The 24523-nt window shown below is 42.6% G+C and overlaps 1 protein-coding gene across 1 annotated transcript in view; it reads right to left on the reverse strand.

The window, feature by feature from the left end:
• The window catches only part of MAST4 (microtubule associated serine/threonine kinase family member 4), a gene marked incomplete at its 5' end in the record, with an annotated part of 555822 nt that overhangs the window by 238497 nt on the left and 292802 nt on the right, over positions 1–24523 (reverse strand). The window contains one exon of the mRNA XM_080933665.1: positions 8957–8992. Coding sequence (XP_080789791.1) covers positions 8957–8992 — 36 coding nt within the window. The remainder of the gene's footprint in view (positions 1–8956; positions 8993–24523) is intronic.

Here is a 24523-nt window from a genome sequence, read left to right on the forward strand (position 1 = left end):
TAGCTGCTGTCCTGCTTTTAAAAGCTCTCACAGAACTAGTGTTGCAGCTAAACTAAGACAACTGGTTCTAGTCTCTGAAAGGACATGGAGTCTCTGCTGGCTCCTAGAACCTATTGAAACATGTTTTTCATAGTGATTTTCACTATTTAAGATGCAAAGCTGTTTTGGAACCAATAATTCTAAATAATCAACTGAAGTTCCTTGATATTCATGAAGTGAATCTTTTAAAACAAGCATTGTCCTCAACAGGACTTCTGGAAGCATTCAACATATGATTTCGCTGCTTATTTCTATCCAGAGGTAGCAAATGTATGGGCAAAAAAAGCATCTGACTCACTGACAACTGGTCAACCCAGAAAGTACTCGCCAGCTGGAAGGAAAATGTATGTCAAGAATGAAAGCTTATCAGATTAGAAGGACAAAGAACACAAACACATGGAAAATGTCTGAAAATGTGTGTGGGAGTACACATGGTTATATCATGAATTAAAACTGTCTTACTCTATATATTACTGTCTTTTTCTATGACAGAAACCAGAAAAAGAAAATCAACATTTTCTTATCTGTGAAAATTTAGCATGATAAATTTCACAGTGAAGTAAAATGCTCATGGGAGCTTTCCCCATCCCAGGTCTCCAGCTTGTTGCAGAGATGACTCCCATTTCTGTTCTCTTTCCCATTCCCCCCTCCTTCTCCCCAAAACTGATTTCTATCTGTTTGCCTCCTCATCTGCTCCTGCCCAGTGCCCTCCCCATCTCCAGTATCTATTTTATTTCCCGTTTTGAATGAGATTCAAGCATCGTCCCTTGGGTCCTCCTTGTTACTGAGCTTCTTTGGGTCTGTAGATTGTAACATGGTTACCCCGTACTTTATGGCTAAAGTACGTTATAAAATGAGTACATACCATATGTGTCTTTCTGGGTCTGAGTTACCTCACTCGGGATCATTATTTTCTAGTTCTATCCATTTGTCTACAAATTGCATGACTTTGTTTTTAATAGCCGAGTAGTTATCCATTGTATAAATATACCAAATTTTCTTTATCCATTCTTCAGTTGAAAGACTTCTAGGATGTTTCTAGTTTCTGGCTATTGTGAATAAAGCTACTAGGAACATAGTTGAGCACGTGTCTTTGTGGGATGGTGGAGCATCTTTTGGGCATATGCCCAGGAATGGTATGGCTGAATGTTGAGGTAGAAATATTCCCAATTTTCCAAGAAACTGCCAAATTGATTTCCAAAGTGGCTGTACAAGTTTGCACCCCCACTAGCAGTACAGGAGTGTTTCCTTTGTTCCACATCCTCACCAGCTCCAGACGTCCCTTGAGTGCTTGATCTTAGACATTCTGATGAGGGTAAGATGGACTGCTTTGTCTGGCCTCAGTGGGAGAGAATGCACTTAGTCCTGCTGAGACTTGATGTGCTAGGATGGGTTGGAACCCATGGGGGAGGAGATAATGGGGGAGGACCTTGTGAGGGTGGGACTGGGGGGAGAAGAGGAAGGAGGGCTGAGATTGGGATGTAAAGTGAATGAATGAATGAGTGAATGAATGAATAAAACCACCTCATTTCCTAAATTTAGGACTATTAACATTAGAAGAACCCAAAGGAAGCATTACTTAATGAACTAAAACACAGTAGTGAAAGCTACACCTCTGCTTTAATTAATTTTTATTAACTTATTGTTTTGTATGTATGAGCTTGTCTAGATATATGTCTGTAGCAAATGTCACAAAAGTTGTGCACTGAGCATCCAGTGCTTTTAGTCATGGAGCCATCCCTCCAGCCCCACATGACTGCTTTTAAAACTTTCTTTACCCCCAAATGATAAGATCAGGAAATTCTAAATGCATTTCTGCCTGCCTTTACTTTCTAGTTTCTCGATACTAATCACCTGTAAGATAGATGAAAAAAAAACTTACTGAAATTAATTTTAAATTAAAAGTTCTACAAAGAACAATTAGCCCCCATTAAAACAGTACTCACGCTCTATTTCCACTCAAAAGACAGGCCATGATGACTCTCCAAAAGGGTTCTTAGAAATGCTTCCAGGTTGAATTACTTTCTTCTTTGAAAGGATCAGAAGAGTTCAAAGAGGTCAAAACATTCAAACTCTTCTGAAATTAGCTATTTCAACGAAGTAGCCAGGTGCAGGGTCCTCAGCCACCTCTGCTGTGTCTGCTTATCAGCCTCAGATGAGGCAGGAAAGAGGCAGCAACAGGGAGACTGCAGAAGGACCAGGTGGCTTGGCTTTTAAACCCCTGTCGCATGCTGTTCATTGCAGGATTAAAGGGCTTCTTGGTGATGGAAAAGCAGCTAGCCCTTTTATGATAGGTTTTCTGCTTCCTTTGGCCCTGGTGGGCTGGGTAACCAAAGGCCAAGTTTTACCAGCCCCCACTGAACCACTTGAAATATACCAATGTGTCCTTCGGTGCGCAGGCAAGGTCCCACATCCCAACAGTGATTTCTACAGCAGCCACAATGTGTGAGAGTCTCTGTGCCCAGTCAGGCAACAATTACACCGCACAGGGATGCATAAGTATCAGGTATCCATAGGGGCAGCACACAGAACCTTGGGGCAGGGGTGGGGGTGGGCTGGGGAGGAGTTCAGGATGATGCATATTCAGCACCTCAGTAAGAAGCTTATGGGGTGACAGCTTGATGCAAGTCCCTACTTCAGCCAGAACCCTCAGTCCACAGAAGCACTACTTCACACACACACACACACACACACACACACACACACACACACACACACACACACACAAATGCTGCAGAGTGATTGTTAGCCTGCATTTCCAAGGCTCTTGCTGCTAGTACAAGGCCCTGCTGTCTTTGGTTGTCCCCTGAAGAGGTAAAAGTGAGATTCCCTAACATCAAGGCACCCAAGAGAATCTTTGTGCCAGGCTTGTGTTGAGTATGGAGCCTTCAATTACCGGCATTTTTTTTTTTTCCATCAGTGGTCCTGCTCTGGGGATCATTTTCCAAAGCCCTCTTCTGGCTTTGCAGACATCAATGCAAGGACTATGAAAACCCCATTTTTACTGTGGCCTCAATGGGGAGCAATGCACTTCAAAGTGTGCTAAGCTCACATGGTGCTGGTGCCTAGAATAGCTTGCTCAGACTCACCATTGTTCCTGCTTCCAGGAGACCTGGCCATGCAGGAAATAAAAGGATACTTCTAAAGGCTCCTTGTGAAAGAAAATATTTGTTCACTCAGAGTGTCCCCACAAATGTGATCTTACAGTCTGCCGCTGGAAGCCCGAGAAGATGAAAATGTGGGGGCCTTAACAGATGTGGTGAGTAACTGGTCAGATAAATGGGGGTTTGGGGACATGTGTCACCCTAAATTGGACAGTGCTGAGGTACCCTCCCTGCCTATGAATATTCTACTCATTCCTACACATTTTCCACACTTCAGGATGGTATTAAAGAGAAATGCTTTGACTTTATTTATTTATTTTTGTTCACCACTGAATACAACTGCCATTATATTTAAAATATCTTTACTTTCTATCTCTTCGACACATTCACTTTTGAAGTCTTCTATTCATACAATTCAATAGCCCTATCTCTTCCTGGCGATAGTATATTGGCCTTTAACAAACAGAATACTGAGGTGGGAGCTGTAAGTAATTCTTTTAGTCATTAGAATTTGAATGCTAGCAGACATGACAGGAGAAAACAGAGGAGACTGACATTTAAGCATTCGCACGGATAAAGATGTTGAGACGATTAATAGTGAGAGATCAAATTTGAAGTGTCATTTTAAAATTTGGTCTTTTGACATGGCTTAACCTAACTGTTAAAGGCAGCTGGAGACACATGTCACCCGCTCACAATAGGTTTCCCAAATGATGAAGGCAGCTACTCGGCCTCAAGGCACAGAGAATAAGGGTCACCAGCTACTGACCCAGTGGCTTCATCCAAATAAATGGAGCAGTCTAGACTCATTTCTTAGTGGCCAGAAGACCTGCCAGCAGGCAAGACAAGCATTCAGATGACAGTTATAGCTGATTTACAGTTTCTCCATTGAGCAAAGAGACAGGGGAGGTCCCTGCTCTTGAAAGAGCCGATGTCTCTGGGGGATGCCATTGAACTCCAGCCTCAGCACCGTGGTTTAAAATGTAGGCAACATGGAAGTCAACACTGTTGCATACATAATGTTGACCTGTGTTCAGGAGGCTTAGCATTTTCTTGTACTGAAGTAAGACAAAATAAGCTTGGAGGATGGTGCCATTTCATTTCCGAGAAATTTAGAATGGTGCCAAACACATGGACGTAATAGTTAACAAAGGAAGCGCTCTTTAACAGGAACTGGGCAACTGGATTTGATGAAAGCATGTCAAGTGAAGTCAGGTTGGAGGCAGCCATTGTGAACCCTAAACTTGTAATTAATGCAAGTAAGCTTTGTCTCTTAGTTTTGTTTTGTTTCCTTTCACTTTATTTGCTTTTGAAAGTACAATGTCACACGGGCTATTTCCATTCAACTACATCTTGGTTAAGAATGCTTGTGAATGGAGGCAAAAGAGAAGGTTCAGTGGTTAAGAGCACTAGCCCCTCTTACAAACGCCCAGCACTCACTTGCCAGGATCCACATAGCTCGCGGCACTCTGTATCTTCATTTCTAATGGATCCACCTCCTTATTCTGTCCTCTGCAGACACAGCACACATGCAAGCAAAAACCCATGCATAAATAACAAACTTAGAAAATGCCTATTAATGAAGTAGTTCTGATTGTTCTTCAGTTCAGAAGGATTCTCCTGGCCTTAGGAAACTGTTTTGAATACAATATGTAAAAGGCTTTGGAGGGACAGTTTCATCTTCTTGTCAGGAACAAGTTCATTTGCTTGGTGTGCCTGCATGCTAAACTCTGAGGCTGTAAAAGAGAGCCTTAGCTGATTTGTCTGAATTAACGTGCAGGGCTGGAGATATAGCTCAGTTGGTAGAGTACTTTCCTAGTGCACACAAGCCTGGGGACTGATGTCTGTGATCTCAGCACTTGGGTGGAGGAGGAGGCAAGGGGGTCAAAAGTTCAAGGTCATGTTCAGCCACACAATAGCAAGTCTGAGGTCAGTCTGGACTACATGAGACCTTGTCATAAGTAAGGGCCAGAAAGTCGGTTCAGCAGATAGATGTGCTTGCTGAAGCCTGGCAACCTCAGGCCCATCTGAGAACCCACTAAAGGCAGACAGAGAGAACAGACTCCGCTATCCACACACACACAAAGGCTGACGCACACACGCACGCATGCAAATAAAAGCATTTTAAACGAAGTCAAATAAAACAAATTGATCAGTGTGTATGATTCTTAGCAGCCGTTGCTACAGTTTAAGATCACTAATCATTTCCCTAACTCTCATGAGCCTGATTTCTTTCTATTACTCAGCTGCTTACATCTCCTCAGTCATTTCATATGCAGCCGGCACTGAGCACCTTGTGCCACAGCAACAAGTACACTTTTGTGCCTTTAGCAAAAGGAGGACACAGCCTCGGCAATGCTTGTGGCCTCCTACAGCCTTGCCAAGCAGGTCACGGGTGACGCTTAGAGTTTATTTGTTTAAAAAAGATGTCCCCTGCCCTAGTTTAATCATTACTGTCTCTCAGTGACTGGGTACTGCTGGGACAAAAAGAAGTCTTAAATACTTACACTGTCAGGAAGGAAACTCATCTTCATTGTAGTTAATCTTGGAATGTGTCTGTCAGTGTTGTTTTGAAACTAAGATTTTCAATTTCTGAGATTCTGTCTACATCCTAAACAGGATTGTATTTTAAGATAATAGTGTAGAATTTCCACAGATACTCATATAATTACAGTGACATCCACCTTAATTATCTCGTTTTATATTTACCACTATCGTCTCTGTCAGGCGAGATGCTGATTGTTACCTGAGAGTTGAGAATGGTTTGTATGGAACATGGTGAGTCTTTAATTTAGCGCTGTGGTAGCATCTGTCAGTCTTTGCATATCTCATGGCTGACTCTTGGCTTTCCAGAGGCTCATCTTGCTTTTCTGCCTTATAAATACCATGTTCCCAGTGCTGCTTATGTTTCTACTATTGCCAGCAGAAAATCTTATTCATTTTTCTCAATTTGTCCTTTAAATCTCAATTGCCATACATCACTGAAAGCATTCTTGCTCTTTAGCAAAAACAAAGAGGAACAAACAACAAAACTGTTCTGAGAACCACATTCTGCCAACCTCAACCATGACACCCACTTACATTAAGAAAAGAAGCCCAGTGTGCCATTGCTCGTTGCTAACTAGCAGACAGTAAAATGCAGAGATAAGTATGAAGAAAACAAACTGCCATCTGGATGGTTCCAAAGAAGCCATGGAAGGGAGGAAATAAATGGTTTCCGTTTATCAAAGATCAGAGAGAAGGTTTCAACTTTTATCACCCATGGGTCTTCCTCTGAATAGCTTAGCATCCTTCTCTTTTTCTAACTCACCATCCACATTGTTCATGTGTGCATGCAGAATTACCTTCCCAATCCATTCCATAAAACAAAACTACCATGAAAACTAACACATATGTGTATTATGTCCATTATAAAACCTGATGCTTACAATACATGAATTATTTAATCATCTTAATAATGGCGATGACAAAGCTACTAGTCTTTTCTATTTCATCAAAAGTAAACCTGCCTGGGCATGTCCTTCTCCTTTCATAAAAACAACACAAACCTCCTCCTTATTCACACACACATTAACATATGAGCTAATATTACTATAATCTTAATAACAGGCCTTTTTTTTTTGTCTGTATTATTTCCCTCAGACCTGGTCTCCCTCTCTATTTCTGCAGGGCCTGGAACTTGCTGAGTAGATGAAGCTGCCGTCAAACTCACAGAGATTCATCTGCCTTGGCCTCGGCCTCTCAAATGCTGGGATTAAAAGGTGTATGCCACCATACTTAGAAATAACAGGCAACTTTTAAAGTCTAACTCTAAGCTGCCGTCAAACTCACAGAGATTCATCTGCCTCGGCCTCGGCCTCTCAAATGCTGGGATTAAAAGGTGTATGCCACCATACTTAGAAATAACAGGCAACTTTTAAAGTCTAACTCTAATATTTAAAATGTTTTTTAATGTGTGTGTGTGTACACACACAAACACGGGTGACCTGAAAATGTCAGAGGAGGGCATCTGTCTTTTGAAGCTGTGGTTACAGGCATCTGTGACCTCCTGACTTGGGTGTTGGGACCTAAATGTAGCTTTCAGCTTGGAGCAGCAAATGCTCTTAAGTACTGAGCCATTTCTTTTGTTCCTCAAATTCCTTTTAAAAACAAAAAGTATTTATTACCTTAACAAGGTGCCAAAAAAAAAAAAAAAAAAAAAAAAAAAAAAAAACAATTAAGAATGTCAGTGAATGCAATTAAGCCAATATCATGTAATTATAAAAGTCAAGAATTGTCTTAACTAACTTAAATGTTTAAACAATTTTCCCCCAAAACTTCAAGTATGAGAGTTTACAAAATCATGAAATTTTCCACGTGAAGCTTTAAAAACGATAAAGTATTCTAAGAAAACTGTTTTTTTCTGGCATTTCAGAGGTTGCTCATTGTCCTCTTCATCCAGTAGGTGAGGGGCAGGGGTCCTTGTGGTGTGTATGGGAAGAGAAATGTCATTTGTAAGGTACAGGGGTCCTTATGGTGTGTGTATGGGAAGAGAAATACCAGTCATTTGTAAGCCACAGGCACTAAAAGCTTTAAAGACGAGAAATTTACTGCAACTATCTAATTCTCTGATGGATTAACATGTCCTATTTCCCTATTTTTTGCAACTTGGAGGGATTGAGAGGCTATTATGGAAAAAAGAAGATCTCTTTTAAAGAATCAAAAAGGATGTAAGAGATAACTTGCAGTTTATTGGAATATATTATTCCAATTATTAGCATCAAGTAAAATAACCCCTTATACCCAGACATACTATGTTTTGATGGTATCTGCTGTGTTTTAATCTTTCAGAACACTTGTGAGCTGGGCAAAATGACACACACCTTTAATCCTAGCACTCTTGCATATCTGTGCATTCAAAGACATCTGGTCTGCACAGTGAGTTCCAGGTTAGTCAGAACTAAAGAGTGAGTCTCAACAAAGTAAGTAGGTAAAAAATAAATTAAAATTAAAAATAAAGAAAAGAAATAAAAACCCAAACATTTATGATAAAAATTTCTCCACAATTTTAAATTTTAACTTAATCAGAATAGAAAATTCAAAGACTGTGACACATATGAATATGAGGGTAGTTGGAGAGAACTTACCATACATTACCAGTCCTTTGCTATCCACAGAACACAGTGGTGTTGGTACAAACAGAGAGGAATCAGAAAAGGCAGACCAGAGGTAGGTCCAAACACACATGTCATCCCTTCCTGTGACAAGTGAAACATGCCAGTCCCATGAAAAGTCAACTAGAACTTAGGGTATGGGTCACGAGAAACAAAAACAACAGATCTCATACCACATGCAACAATGAAAATTAGAGTAAGATTTGAACTTAATGAGGTAAGAATATTTAAGACAATTTCTCATGATCTTGAAGTAAATACCAGGCTGAGCACAACAGAAATCTCAGAAGTCAAAAGGGGAAAGAGATATTTGATTAAATAATTAACAATTTCATTTGACAAAAGATATTATACACGGGGCATCACAGAGAGATTTTCACACATGGAACAAACATTAACACTTATGAACTGAGCGTCTAGAATCTAAAGATGGTAAGATGGGATATGGAAATGAAGACAAAAGAAACTCAGACATCGAACACAAGAGCAGACTCAGCATTAGTGGCAGAGGAGAAAAAGAAAATTTAATCATCAGAGACAGGGAGGCTGGCAGAATTTAGGAGGGAAGCCAGTGTTGGCAAGAAGGCAGAAAATGGGAGATGGCTTGCTATTCCTCTGAGTAACCTAGCAATATCTACTAAAATGAAAAAACACACATACCGTTTGACCAAGCAATTCCACTTCTGGGAATCTACCCTATGGGGAAAGAAGGACCAGTATGTAAGTGTGTTAAGTACACAGATGGTCACAGTATGTAAGTGTGTTAAGTACACAGATGGTCACAGTATGTAATCGTGTTAAGTACACAGATGGTCACAGTATGTAAGTGTGTTGAGTATACAGATGGTCACAGTATGTAACTGTGTTAAGTACACAGATGGTCACAGTATGTAAGCGTGTTAAGTACACAGATGGTCACAGTATGTAAGTGTGTTGAGTACACAGATGGTCACAGTATATAAGCGTGTTGAGTACACAGATGGTCACAGTATGTAAGCGTGTTAAGTACACAGATGGTCACAGTATGTAAGTGTGTTAAGTACACAGATGGTCACAGTATGTAAGCATGTTAAGTACACAGATGGTCACAGTATGTAAGTGTGTTGAGTACACAGATGGTCACAGTATGCAAGCGTGTTGAGTACACAGATGGTCACAGTATGTAAGCATGTTAAGTACACAGATGGTCACAGTATGTAAGCGTGTAAAGTACACATGGTCACTGAAGTATTGTTGTGCACTAGGGCTGGCAAAGGCAATACTGAATATAATATAAATGTCCATCAACAGAGAAATGAAACTGCCAAACGTCTATCAGCTTAACATTATATACTCATTCAAAAGAGCTGTTAAGTGGGAAACCTGGTAAGGTGAGAAACATTGAACAGGAGAGAAAATGCCTAGCTTTCTTGCAGAGGTGGATAGTAGTGTATGCGAACACACTTTCCTGGGTTTAAAGTGAGAAACAGAGGCACACAGCACAACCTGACATGTGTCACATGAGTGACAAATGGAGACAGGGTTTGGGTTGGGGGGCGTCACTGGTTAGGATGAGCATAGTTATGGCTACCAGCCTATATTAGTAGAAGTATTCCAGGGCATTTGTGTTTGGTATACTGTCGGCTCACGCTCATCTCACTGTATTCATTCTTGGTGGCTTGCCAATGTCTACCCTTTCCCGTGTCTCCTCTATGCATGTTCCACAGTTCCCCTATACTCCATTTCCAGGAACTCCTAGATCATTTCTGAGCCACAGCTCTATCGGAAACAATTCCAAGTCATATGACATAGTGACAAATCTTCCAGTAGTCACAATTTTTCAAAATTTAAAGAATAAGAAGTGAATGTAACCACTTAACAATTCAAGGTAAGACCTAAACTGCATTCTAGAGGCATTGGCTTTCCTGGTATGCTCATGTGGATGGGAGGGTACAAATACACACACACACACACACACACACACACACACACATATATGTAGGGTGCAATCATGTACACACACACACACACACACACACACACACACACACACACACACACACACGTCAGGTACCAACATGTACATGCATGTATGTGGAGACCAGAGGCAATGTTGGGTGTCTTCTGTATTTTTGAGAGACGCTCTCTCACTCAATCTTCTGTTCACTGATTGGCTAGACTGGTTGCCACCTGAGGGATTCTCTTGTCTTCCTCTCCACCACTCGGATTATGAACACTTGGCCTTCTACATGGATGCTAGGCATTTGAACTCAGGCCCCCTTGCTTGGGTAATCAGCACTTTACAGATTTGAGATATCCCTTTAGCTCAGTAAACATAATTTTAATATCTTTGTTCTCATCAGATAGATGCTCCCAAGTTCTATCAACTTAACATGACACCAAAGAATGTAAATGAGAAACTATTTCTACTCATACTAGCCTAATGGCAAGATTCTGACATATTCATGGCTCTCTTTAGGATTTAATGTGGAATAATCAAAGAGGAAGTATCATGACAAGTGAGTTAGAGTTATCCCCAAAGTGGAAATGAACAAGGAAAGAAGTATCCTGGGAACAGTTGGACTGCTGGGGTAGAACACAGGTATCTACAACCAATACTGACCCCTGCCTCTAGTGGGTGTGAAACCTGGGGTTAGTCATCTGAGCCAGTCAGCTTTCTTTATGTTATTAGAACACTCTGGGTTATGTTTTCTATTAGTTGTAATCAAAAGCTGACCAATCAATGAAATCCTCAGTGGATACTACCATGTCCATGTAGAACTGTTTTCTGAAAGGAACTAACTCAAAGGTTCCAAATTTCTATCATTTATTCAAGGTGCCCTCATGTTCAATTACCTTTGTTTGGCAACATTTGGGAGAATTTTCTGAAAATAAAAAAATTCTTAATGGAGATCCTCAGGCTAACACTTGATCACCCAGGGTAAGTTCCTCATGAGTATTCAGGAGCCATTCTCCCAGAGGCACCGTCCCATGAAACGTCAGAGCAGCCTTCATCTCTCAATACCATTTCACTTCAGCTTTTGTCCATCCTTCTCGGTGCCTCTTTTTCCAACACGTTGGGCAGATAACTGTTGGGGATTAGGGATAGTGGTTTCCATGTACAATGTAGGATATCCAACTTTATTCTTGGCTCCTCTTTACTAGAAAGGAAACTCCCTGTCCACCTCCAGTGCTTATGATGACTAAATGTATGTCTAGAAGTATCTCCAGTGTGTTCTGCAGCACACCATTCCTGGGCCTCTCCCAGGCTAGTGGATTGTAGATTGTAATCATTGCTTGAGCTGTTACACAAACTGTCTCCCAACTGTTCTCTGGGACGTCTCTGAAAGTTGTTTTCTGATGAGTACGTGCTCATGTTTGTCACAGACTCCCTAGCTAAGGCCCTAGATCCTGCATCACTGTTTTCATCCATACCATGAGAAGGCAGTTCCACCCCCATCTCTCCACAATAACGTGCCATTCTCTCTAATACATATCCAGAACTAGATTTACTTATTATAGACCCGCCCCAGCTCTTCAAGTCTACCTATAGTCTCCATGAAATTTCAGGAAGAAAATAACAAAACTCTCGGGTATTCTTGTAGAAGTGGAAAAATGGTTTAAGAACCTCGAGCAACTAAAAGCAATTTGGAAATGCATAATGTTGAAGGATCAGCAACATTATCAAAAGCTTCCCTATCAAGCCATGCACAAGGCAACTTGGCACAGGCATGAAGACAGATCAATGAAACAAAGCAGAAAGCCTGTCAACACGGTCAATGTCCATTGCAGGGACAATGGCGCTTTCACAAAAATACAGACTGTCAATGGACAAAGGATGGTGTGCTCAACACACAGTATTAGAGGTGTTGGATGTTTATACAGAAAAACAGGAAATTTCATTCACATCTCACATGATGTGTAAAGATCAACTCAAAATTAACACAGATCTAAACATCCAAAAGTTCTGGAAAACAGAGAGGAAGGAAGATTTGTCTTATCTTGGATTATGAAGACTGCTTAGACTCAACCAAAGCACTGAAAAACAAATTAACGGGCCATCAGAACTCAAACGTTTATCCTTCTGATTATAAGGGGAATAAAAACCTCCAGGCTGGGAGACTACATTTACAGATTGTACATCACATACCGAAACTCTTTGCACCTTGAAATGTTTCAGATTGCTGAATATTTTAGGTTTGCTGTAATAAAGGCCAAAAATCATCAGATTCCCAAGTGTCATCAGGAAGTGCGTGGATAATCAGTGACACCGCCATGCAACAGCGTCTTACCTGGCAATATAGAGTTAGCAGTGACATGTGACACCTGCTAAGACGTGGATGTACGACAGAATAGTCGAATTCCGTAAAACCATTCAGACCAAAAAGGGGGGATGAAGGAGGGAGGTTACAGCATCATTCCACTTAACATATTTAAGGTGAACCTACTCTCTGGGGGCTGGGGTACATGTGATCCAAGCAGAGCAGAGGACAGAAGGAACCTGTCAGGGACGATGAGAGGTCCACACTCCTGTACCCTTCCTTTCTGTACTTTGAATCTTGCAGAGCCGAGGACAGATATTTGCTCTGATGCTCCTCTGACAAACCTGCAAAGATGAGCTGATCTAGTGGCGCACACCTTTAATCCCAGCCCAGGGAGGCAGAGGCAGGGAGATCTCTTGGTGCAAGGCTAGCCTCATCTACAGAGCGAGTCCAGGACACTGAGAACAGTTACATAGAGACCCTGTCATGGAGAGAGCAGCGGACAGTGGGGAGGGGGGATGTGGAAAGGTGGGAGTGAGAGGAGAGAGGAGAGGAAGGGTTTGTGTTGGGATGTGGGATGTAAAGCGAATAAAGAAATACATTTTCGAGGACAACTGCGCCCATTGCTCTTATATCCTCCCCGATGTAAAACGTAACCGCCAAAGCAAAATACAGGGAAAGAACAGCAGAAGGAGATAATGGAAACAATGGAAACAGACCTGGTGTAAAAATAAGGAGCCGGAATTCTCAAGGATAATAATTAAGTTATGAGCTTTTCCCAAAGTTTATGACAACATCTGTCCATGATTCCACCAGAATCAACTACATTAACATACAAATAATACCTTAGGATGCCAGCATTGTTCCCTAGTACACAGAACCTGCCTAGCAACCTATTAATTCATCTCAGGACGTGACGTCAAGCATGGTTTTTCAAACACCTTCAGCTCCTCCAGTGCTCTGCAGCCCACAGTATTAACATTTAAACTGATTTACCCTGGACACAGAAATCAAATAAAATAACATAAACACCTTTGCTTATTCTTTCACATGGCTGAATCCTGATTTGCTAAGATCTTAAAGACCGTGCCTTGTACTCTGAACTATAAGCCCCTGGTGAACACACTCACATGATGCTGTAAATCAGTGTGAGCACTTGTTGCTTCAGCGAGGAAACACACAACTCCCTTTCTCCCACCCACACTCCCCCTCCTGCCATCCCGTGCCTACCAGAGGGTAGGTGAGCATTCCCTGAAAATACACACATCACTTATTTCACAGCAGCTACTAATGTAGAAGTCACACAGGGCCGAGTGCTAACCCTGCCTCTATGCTGAGTTGTCACATTGCAAACTTATCCACCACCACTACGTGATAGGCTAGCACCATGAGAAATCCGTGTTTAAGGCAGCGGGGCCTCAGCACTGGGTGCCTCAGCAAGGTTAATGCTGTGGAGCGCTATGACACATTGAGTTAAAAACCAGGTTTCCTGTGTAATATACAAAGAACATCCTATATTTTTTTCCTTTGTCTTTTCTTAGATAGGGTTTACACAGCCCTGGCTGTCCTTGAACTCACCTGAGGATGACCTTGGACTTCAGACCGTCTTGCCTCCACCTTCCTAATGGCTGAAATTATACAGTGCTGGAGACTGGACAGAGACAATGCTGTCAGCCAGGTGGTCTACCAACTGAGCAGTCCCCAGAGCTCAACATAACAGGTTTGGTCTGGTTTGGTACCCCCCATCTCTTTCTGTCTGTGACTTTGTCTGTCTCTCTGTCTGTCTCTGTCTCTATCTCTTCCCTTCTCTGTCTCTCTCTCTGTGTCTCTCTCTCTCTCTCTGTGTGTGCTTTAGTGTGTGTGGGTGTATGTGTGTGTGCTTTTGTGTACGTGTTTTAATAAAGCAAGAACATTTTCATGAAAGCAACTAAAAGATACTCAAATACTTACAAGAGATTATATTATAATTTCATTTCAAAAACATTTCCCTAAATTCTATACACACATTTAAATATATTGCTAGAATTTCCATCCAGCTCAGCAGGTACAGAGCTTGCTCTGTAAGCATAGAATCTTGAGTGCAGCCACCAGCACCCACATGAAAACTCGAAGCAGCACTGGGTGCCTGTAATGCCAGCACTGGTTAGGAGACCCAAGGGCCTTGCCAGCCCAGAGAACTCTACGAGCTGCATCTTCAACGAATCTTGTCTCAAAAAATAACAAAAAGATAGGCAAAAGCTCTCCATTTATCTCTGACCTCATATACACATTCTCTCCTCTCTCTCTCTCTCTCTCTCTCTCACATACACACACACACACACACATACACACACACACACACCTATATGACAATCAAGTTTATAAAGTCCATCAAACCTTTTCCTCTTATTTATGCCAACTGTAATATCTGTGCAGAATTTCCTAATGATAGAAAAAAAATGTCTGGGAAGATGTTGTAGGAGGGGAATCACGGCTTGGAGGGCCTCAAAGCAGGAGTGTGGAGCACCTAACAGCTGCATGGGCTCGTCTTATGTTCCCTCAGTTCCACCCAGAAGTGACCTTATATAACAAAAGGCTAAAAGACAAAGCAGATATAGTCTTATGAAAAAAAAAAAAATCCCAGCCAAGTCCCAGAGGAGACTGTAGAAGGGGAGAGAAAGAGACCCCCCAAAGTACTTGATTTTCCCAGGCCATCACAGAGTAAGGAACAAGGATTTGAAGCCTCCTCAAGAGACATCCACAGACTGAGGCAAGCGGCTTCTCCCTGGCTCCTCTGTGCATCAAAGAGCCTAATTTGCTCCTACACAATGGGGTAGAGAGAGAACAATAGTGAACTCAGAGGACTGCTCACATGTCTAGTTGGATGATGAATATATACAGGAGTTGCCAGTCACCACAGCTGGGCACTGTAGCCCCCTGACTCAGGCAGCTATCATTGATCTCTTTATCATTGTGGGGTACGCTTTGTTCCTGGTGGTGCTGGGAGTTTTGACTAGTGTGCTTTCCCTCAGCTGCAGTAGTAAGTGGAAACTTTTAAGAACTTGCCTGACACTCCAGAATGTTACAAGAAGCTGTGACAAATTGGTGAAGGGGGTATGCTGTGACACTTACTCATGGTTTGTCCACAATATGGAGGTCGATGATGTTAGGCTTTATAGCTACAGAAAAAATAAATGCCCATGGTCTGACTAACACTCAAGCATGTTGGCCTCAAGATCAAAAGATTCCACTTCAGTCCTTGGTAGTCGGGGACCCTAACCTCTGCTCCAGTTTCCCAATTAATTTTACCAGTTGAGCCCAACAGGCCCCTAACCTTCTAAGTTGCTAGCTCATCATGGATCAAATGGAGCAAGTTTAAATAAAGTTTCTCTTAAGGATTTTCTGAGCTTTGAATCCTATGACTAAATGTTTCCATTTCCCTCAGCACTTACCTGTCTCAAACCACAGTTCCAAGAAATGACCTTACCAAGTCTTGTGAAGAACTAATTATTCCAGGAAAAGAGCCACTAAGCACTGGAACCTGGAACTCCCATGTTCTGGTGATATAATGACAGTGTGTCTGACTCTGTTTTATAGGCAGAAACTTAATGGTTATCAGAGTTGACCACTGCAAGTACAGTATAAGTCCTACCCAATGCCACAAGGCCATCTGCCCCCTCTCAGAAAAATCTAAGCAAACAGCCTCCTAGAAAATGCTTACTAAAAAGATGGGGCTTTAGAAGTGCTTCCTTGGGGCTGGAGAGTTGGTTAAAAGCACTTATGTTTTTGGACAGTTCTCAGCACTAACACAGAAGTTCACAACCACCTGATAATCTTCTTCTGTCCTCCATGGGCACCACACATGTACATGGTGTATACACAGATATACATGCAAAATATTCATATACATAAAAATAAGTCTTTAAAAATGTTTTAGAAGAGGAGGAGGAGCTAGAGGAGGGGGGAGAGGAGCTAGAGAAGGGGGGGAGAGGATCTAGAGAAGGGGAGGAGAGGAGCTAGAGAAGGAGGGGAGAAGAGCTAGAGGAAGAGGGGGAGAGGAGCTAGAGAAGGAGGAGGAGGAGGAGGAGGAAAGGGTTACTTCTGCTGCCTACTTGGTAGATTTTTGGCTAACTCAACAGCTACAAATAAAATAAATGAGACTGGGCTTGCTATATTTCCCAATACTTAACAAATACACAGTACATAGATATGTCAGGCATAACCACAAACATTTCACAAACATTGATTTCACCCTCTGAACAATTCCAGGATGAAGTGGTATCCCATCGAACTGTTGAGAGACTAAGATGTAGAGAACTGAAGTAACCTTCAGAGGCCCCAGAGCTGGTTAATGGGCAGTGACCGAATTCAAATCCAGGCAATGCTCCAAAGCCCTATCCAGTGATTTCCTACAGATCAACAGACCGGAGAAGCTAACTTTTAGTGAGAGATCTGTCTGCTCCCAGCCCCCTTGGTCATGCTATGAGCTGTAAAGGAACTGCCTATAGAAAACAATTCCCAGACACTGTTGGACTCATATTTGCAAATGTTTTTCTAGTAAGCACAACATCTGTAACTTCTCTTCACGTATCTGAGGACCCTAAGGACCAGCTTCACCTACTTAAACCCCAAAGCTCACCTAAAAATGTAGTTCACAGCGGGAACTGGTGTGTCGATTCTCCTTAAGAATTTCCGTGCTTCCTCCACCCGACCTCACCATTCTGATCTTCATACTTAGGAGTACATACGAAGTTTAGTGATCCTAAACTACATCTTCCCAAGATAACCCAACCATCTTCCCTGGAGCAGAATGAAGCTCTTTTTTTAATTTCCAAAGGTAAGCCCCACCCACCACCAGCCCACACTGTTTTGTTTTCCCAGCCTCCTTTCCCATCACTACAGGGCGAACAAACTCATGCCTGAGAAGCTGCAAATGCATGCCAAATGCCACGCTGGCTACTCCATGAATATATAAATGTAGCTGACATTCTCCAAGCCAGAATCCCTCTCTACTCTGAGATATATTACACCATTCCTCTCTCTTTATATAAACATGCCACTTTAAATGCTAATTCAGACGCAACACTCAATTTTTTTCCCTTCGTTTTGTTTTTGGATTTCTAACATTCAACATGACACTGGCCTTCTAATTTGGCTTTGACAGTAGATATTCTGAATTCTTACTTCAATATTTGTGGGAAAGGGAGGGTAGAGAGTGCTACAGAGAAAATAAATTTGTTTTAAAACATAGCCAAATATGGTTTGCATGTCTTCTATTTTGCTTGAATCATACCTCTTTCTTCTCATTCCAGAAATGTTGCCTTCATCTAGCTGGAGACCTCACAAGTCTCTTTGAAATATACTGTAAAACCAAGGTGAGTCCCGCTCCCTGCATTCTGAAAATAACCTCATTTATCCAAATGACTTTTTGAAACAACCAGGCAAGGTATAATGCTCTGAGTTTAAGCCTTTTTAAAAAAGTACACAGAACTGTACATACCAATTGCATCCACCTGAGACTATTCAATGACTTAGAAGGTCACTATCTAGCTTGTCTCAAAACAAGAAATTCCAAACTCAGAAATGCCCTGATCCAGTGCAGGGAACTCAGACTCTTGTAAGACACACTCTAGTCTCAGGTCCAGCAATATCAGCTCCACCAGGGTCTCCAGGGACCAGCACTTTGAAGTGCCTAAGCACTCTTGGACAGCCATCTCTCTCTGTGTGGGTCCCTCTCACTTCCCACAATATCCCTGGATACCCTTGGCTCCACTTATACAAGACAGACAGGAAAAAGTGGAATAGTTCATTGCTGTGTGTGTGCTTATTAACCTACATGTATGGGGAAAGTGTTTCTACTTGTGCTCAGACCTCTGATAGACTTGTGTCTGAACACTTGCTGAAGGGCAGTGACAGGCACCCAAATGTGTAGTAAAAGTATGACAATTGTGCCTCATTTTGTGTTTGTCTGCTTTACTTTGGCAGAAGGCACAGGCAACAGCAAAACCTCACACACAGGTGACAGAAACTGCCCATCAATGAGGCCTCACACTGGTGAAGAAATCCTTAGTTTTTTGGAGGAAGGCTGTTTATCAAGAGCTAAAGGTGGCAAGGGTGCCCTGCAGAAGCCCAGGCCCTGATGAGGAGTTCCTTGACTCATCTGTTTCCCCGGCACATGGACCTCTGCTCTTGCCCTTCCTTTCTTAGTCACTTAGGAGACTTTTGGGGGGGGGGGCTGTTTGAGCTCCTTTTCAACAATCTAAATTTGCAAGTTATTTGACAGAAAGCTGGGTTCCTTATCTTTGGGGGCTCCACTGAGCAGATCGGCAGCTCTTCTGAATTATTTAGGGATCTGCTGATATGACACCAAAGCATGATCTGCATAATTTCTGTGTTGGAAATTACCAGGGGATCTAACAATACACACAGAAACAAGTGTGTCTCGGAGAGCTATACTGTAAGTTATACAACCATGGAAATGCTAAGTTTGTGCTGTCTTGAGGCTCACTAGAGAAAATTTTAGCTGACTAGCCCTTTGAAAATAGAAAAACAAAACATGACAATTATCTAAGCTTACATCCTGAATCAACGTGCTCTCAAATGTCAGCTTACGCTTTAGTGTGTTTGTCTGTGATAACTGGAATGGTGGAGTCTGAAAGTCTGATGGTTATAGCAACGCCCCCTAGAGGTACCAGCATGAGGGATTCCTGACAGGTGCTCCCTCCAGTCCACTCAGATACAGTTACTCTGGCTCACTCTGGGGAGCTCTAGTTGACTAGGGTCTTAGCAGAGGTACCAGGGGTGTAGAACGTCACGACGTGTAGCACTCTTGTAGAGAACTGCATTCAAAGAACAAATGCCCAGGAACAACTTGGGTGTCAATGGCTCCTTTATATGCTATACATCCAAAACGGCTATGCTCAATAAACCCTTTCTGCATCTCATTTGGCTATCTAATTGGCATGTTTGGCTGGGTGGTCAAACCTAGCATGTTGAGGAAGCCAGAGTCCACATTTTTAACCTAAAACATCAGTCACATGACCAGCCCACCATAAGTCTCCCATTAATGAGGTTTCTGCTGTACCCCAAGGCAGGGACATGTAAGCGTGGTATTGAAGAGAAATATATTCAAGATCACATGATGAATTTCTGATTCGTGGGACTATCAGAGGAGGTAGGATGGAGATGGGCTCTGCTCGCACACAGACGAGGCGCAGAGCTTCCTGCAAGCCTGTCATGGCCTGTGTACTTCTACCATGGCCATCAATAGTGGGCTCTAGCTATTTCAGAACTATGAAAGGAAAGAGAGAAAATAGAAGTTGGCGAAGATGCCGGTGTTGTTGATATATCAAGAAACTAAAATGGAACGAGGCACTGCACCTGTCTCTCAGGTGCCATTCCTTGGCATGTGTGCACCCCTCCCCCCAGCTTCCATGTATGATAGGAGCTGCTTCTACTTTGGCTTCCTGCTGCTGGGTACCCCTGAAACCCATCTATAAAGCTTGTGTGGCCAAAGAATACAAGGTTGAGAAACCACCCAAGTATTCTCTGTTGCTTCTCTGAGAACAAATGGGTCAATTTTATGGCTCTGTGGAGGAAATGACAAAGCTCACAATTCAACATGGTAGAGGGAAGAACATACCGAGGGGAAGGGAGAACCTATTGCTAAGCTGTACAGATAGTACAGTTTCATTTGCTTTGTGGAAAAGTCTGAAAGCCCATTTAAAAAGTGGGAGGGCAGAGGGTTGGGAGAACTGGCTGTAGCCAGTTTCCTGCTCCTCTCTCCAGGGCATAAACACTCTAGGCACTCTTGGGAATTTCATAAAAAAATAAAATAAAACGAAAGCCTCTGTTGTGGGAAGCTGTTTGTTTAGGCAATTAAAGCACAGAGGGGCCTTTAAGAGTAAGAAGTAGTTGTCAGGAATGCTTTACTTCTAACTGTCCAACAGTTACTATCTTTGCCTTTTTCTACTTTTCCACTTTCTTGGCCTAAAAACAAACTCCCTAGGGACAGCTTTCTATTTTAAAATGTCAGGCAAGTCCTCAGTAGGACGCCAGCAATGCCAACACACAGAGAGGTGACCAGCCAAATCAAAATCCTGTCAGGAGAGTGTGTGCATGTCCCAGGCTGAACTGATGACAGCAAGGACGTAGAATCTGCCACTCGGCCAGAGCATCTCTGTCCCAGCAGCCAGGCTTGGCGAGGTATTCTGTGAGAGTGGGAGGTAGGCTCGTGTCTGTCCCACAGACAGAGCACTGCAGCCATCCCTGCACCAGGCATTCCGCTTGGCGGGGAGAGCAGCCAGAATCAAGTTCTGAAGCTCAGATTCGGATTCATCACCGTAACCACGATGATCTCATCCCCCGCAGCGTATCTGAAGCAGTTTTAGGAGCTCTGAAACCTGTGCACACAATTTAGTGTACGCTCTGGACAAGGACCTTTCCAGTATTATAAAACTGCAGTCATTTGTGATGATCTTCATCAAGAGATCAAAAAACTATTAAGAAACGAAAAACAGTTATGATCTACCATCATATTTGAAATAGTTTTAAAATATCTATTTAAGTAATTTTTACCCCCGGTATGGGTTTGGTTCAAAGTGTGAGCTGCACTTTCACACAACGAACAAGACGTGATACCTTCTACGCAAACCTACATACTTTGCACAGCAATCCTGTCAGTGACACACGGAGCTCCCTATCAGAGCCACATGAAAGGCATGTCTGTCATGTCCTATAGTAGCAAGTCTTCACGCGGAGCTGCCTTCTCTGCTTTTCACACTTCTGTGGTGTTCAGAAACAGCGGGATTTTGTGCTATTCCTTCACATCTCACAATGCAAATGCTGCCTTCTCTCTGGAACTTGCTCATCAGCATTTGTCTCAGTATTTAGCCTTCTACACAGTGTTCCTTTGCATACTATAACAATGCCATCATTCTGACAGACTGCAAGGAGACATGGAACATGGAGCGTGGTAACTAAAGCTCCGAAGAAACAGAAGGAAAAGACTGCCCTGAGAATCAGAGATCCAAAGTCTCCGCTGAATGGAAAAGCGAAGCTAAAATCCACCTAATACAGCAAGCTGGTCCAGAGATAAGATTTGAGGTTTTAAAGAAGATTAGAATCCTGGAAAGCCTCAGGGGAAACCTAGCTGAGGTCACATTTTATCTAGTAACATCTTGCCTAGAAGGCAGTTCCCTTGGCTTTTCTTGCCTCTTGATCTTTGCACTACAGGATAAAGATCTCCATCAAGTCTGGCACCTTTTCTAACTCTATATAAGACCACACAGTCTTCATGTGACTGTGCTTCAAAAAAGATAGGAAAACTAAACTATATTGTCTACATTTTATCATTTGCTTTTCTAATCTCTCAATCATAAGAAAGCATATTTTTTCTTTTTTATTTATGAAAATTTTATTTTTATATGTGGCATATGTGTGTCTTTTGGACTGTGCATATAAAAGTTATTTTTAGCACATTCAAACAAAACTCAAAAATTTCAAACAAGGCTAACAGATTTCTCCAGTTTCAAAGCAACAGAAATGCAATTCTAAAATAAAAGCTTCATGATGCACACACTAGAAGCAGCGGATACATCAAGGGCAAAGTGACTCCCTCTGACAAGCACAATCCTGTGGCTTTGGGAGCAGGGACAGTAAGACCTAAACTAACCTGGAAAGGGAAGACCAGCAGCAGGGAACCTGAGGGATGCCCAGGCTTCCTGTGGAAGAGCCAGGAGCTGAGGCACACAGGTGAGAGAGCCCAGGAGCTGAGGCACACAGGAGAGAGAGCCCAGGAGCTGAGGCACACAGGTGAGAGAGCCCAGGAGCTGAGGCACACAGGAGAGAGAGCCCAGGAGCTGAGGCACACAGGAGAGAGAGCCCAGGAGCTGAGGCACACAGGTGAGAGAGCCCAGGAGCTGAGGCACACAGGAGAGAGAGCCCAGGAGCTGAGGCACACAGGTGAGAGAGCCCAGGAGCTGAGGCACACAGGAGAGAGAGCCCAGGAGCTGAGGCACACAGGAGAGAGAGCCCAGGAGCTGAGGCACACAGGAGAGAGAGCCCAGGAGCTGAGGCACACAGGAGAGAGAGCCCAGGAGCTGAGGCACACAGGAGAGAGCCAGGAGCTGAGGCACACAGGAGAGAGCCAGGAGCTGAGGCACACAGGAGAGAGAGAAAGCAGAGCAGCCTGTGCTGTGCGACACTGGCTGTGCTTCTTAGTCCAGGGACGGTGCTAAAATGGGCCTGCCACTGTTTTTAGATGCATTTCTTCTTCTGGGTGTCATAAAAAACTTGCACGCAGAGAATAGTCACTGGCCTCTGTGTGGCATAACGGAGGGTGCTGAGGGCTGTGGCCTTCTCAGCCCTGTCATCAGATACTGTTCATTTTTTGAGGGTGACTGTAGTCAATATAAAACTGTGTTTATTTGGAGGCTGATTCATTTGGAAATATTCATTTTTACAAAATTCACTGGAATAGGAGGCCCCCTCCTAACCTTCCCCCCCTGTTTCATTCCGCCACCCAAAAAATCAATTGGTTTTTATTAGAGAAGGGACCTTAAATGCTCCACATAACTCAAGGCTCAGGCTCCAAATCCATTTATTTCATTTTTCTTTTTTTTAATGACTCTATTTTTCTCAAGTGAAGGAATGAATATATTTTTTCCCTCTACCGTGTATTTTCACATCTAATCATGGCTACCAGCTAAAATGAACAGAACTCAGACGTCACTGTGAAAGCAACAGTCAGCTCTTAAATAGACATGGAACATTTATCTTCCTAATGCATATGAGCGTTTGACAGTTATTGTTCATATACTAACAAAGCTATGGAGAATTACTAGAGAGGCTAAAACAAAATCTGACCAAATTACTAAAATTGTCAAAAACAGTGTCACAGAAAATCCCCAGTATAGAGGAAACAAAACTGCTCCCTTGCACAGGTGTCTCATGTGGTTTCTACTTTTCTCCCCTCTGAATTCTCATCGTGATGAGAAATCTCAAAAGTTTGAGTTAGGGGAACTGGGTTCTAACCATGACACAGAGAGGAAAAGCGTTTAATCTTAAGGGCACTTCCGAAGAAAGATGGAGCCTTATTCTCCAGCTAGGAAGTGAGGCTAGGAGCCAGAGGCAGTGGAGGCAAACATCATCAGCTCTCCAGAGCCTGCAGGCTGAGAAAACAGAAAGGCCTAGAAAGCCCCGGACAGTGAAGCTGCACAGAGAAACCATGTCTCAAAACAAATAACAAACAACAGAAAAGTTTAAAAAAACATTACAAAGTATGCAGCAGTTCATGCGTGTCATTTTTTATCCATCCACAGTGAGGGTTAGCCAGTCATATCTTAAACACCCCATTTTCAGAGGTGCTGTGCCACAGACTTCACCACAAACCTCATAGGAAATCCAGAAAGTTGAAATTCAGCCCTTACAGGGCGCTAACGGTAAGAAGCTATCCTACGGGTAGTAGAGCGTCAAGGAACAAGCTCACCCTGGAAACGGCTAGTGAGAAACACCATGGTTTGTTCACCTACAGCATTAGCCTGAAAACAAAGGTGGAGATATTCGAAGAATCAAGTCAAGGCCCAATGCTGTCATTTTGATACAAGAGTGTTATATGCACCATTTCAACAAGAGTGGATCTGACAGCAGGAAGTGTAGCTCATTCAAAGACTTCATTCAAGTGTCAAAAGCTCTGTAAACAAAGAACAACCACAGATTTCAAGAGTATACGGAAACATATCAACTCCTGATTCAGGATACTTCGGATTAGCTGCAGGCCAAATCCCATTTTTCCTTGTTTATATCACTAGATCTTCCTAGGAGTTAGTAAGAGTTTATAATGCCCATACACAGACCCAGCAGATTATAATGAGATCACCACTCTCTGACTTTTATAAATAAATTCATGTTTGGTTGATTCATTGATCTTTCAGTCTCCATCAAATGAGCACATTACAATTGCCAATTATAAGCATATTACACACAAGGCAAAAAGAGATTGAGGAAA

The sequence above is a fragment of the Micromys minutus genome, assembly GCF_963924665.1.
Source record: "Micromys minutus genome assembly, chromosome: 20".
Taxonomy (NCBI): domain Eukaryota; kingdom Metazoa; phylum Chordata; class Mammalia; order Rodentia; family Muridae; genus Micromys; species Micromys minutus.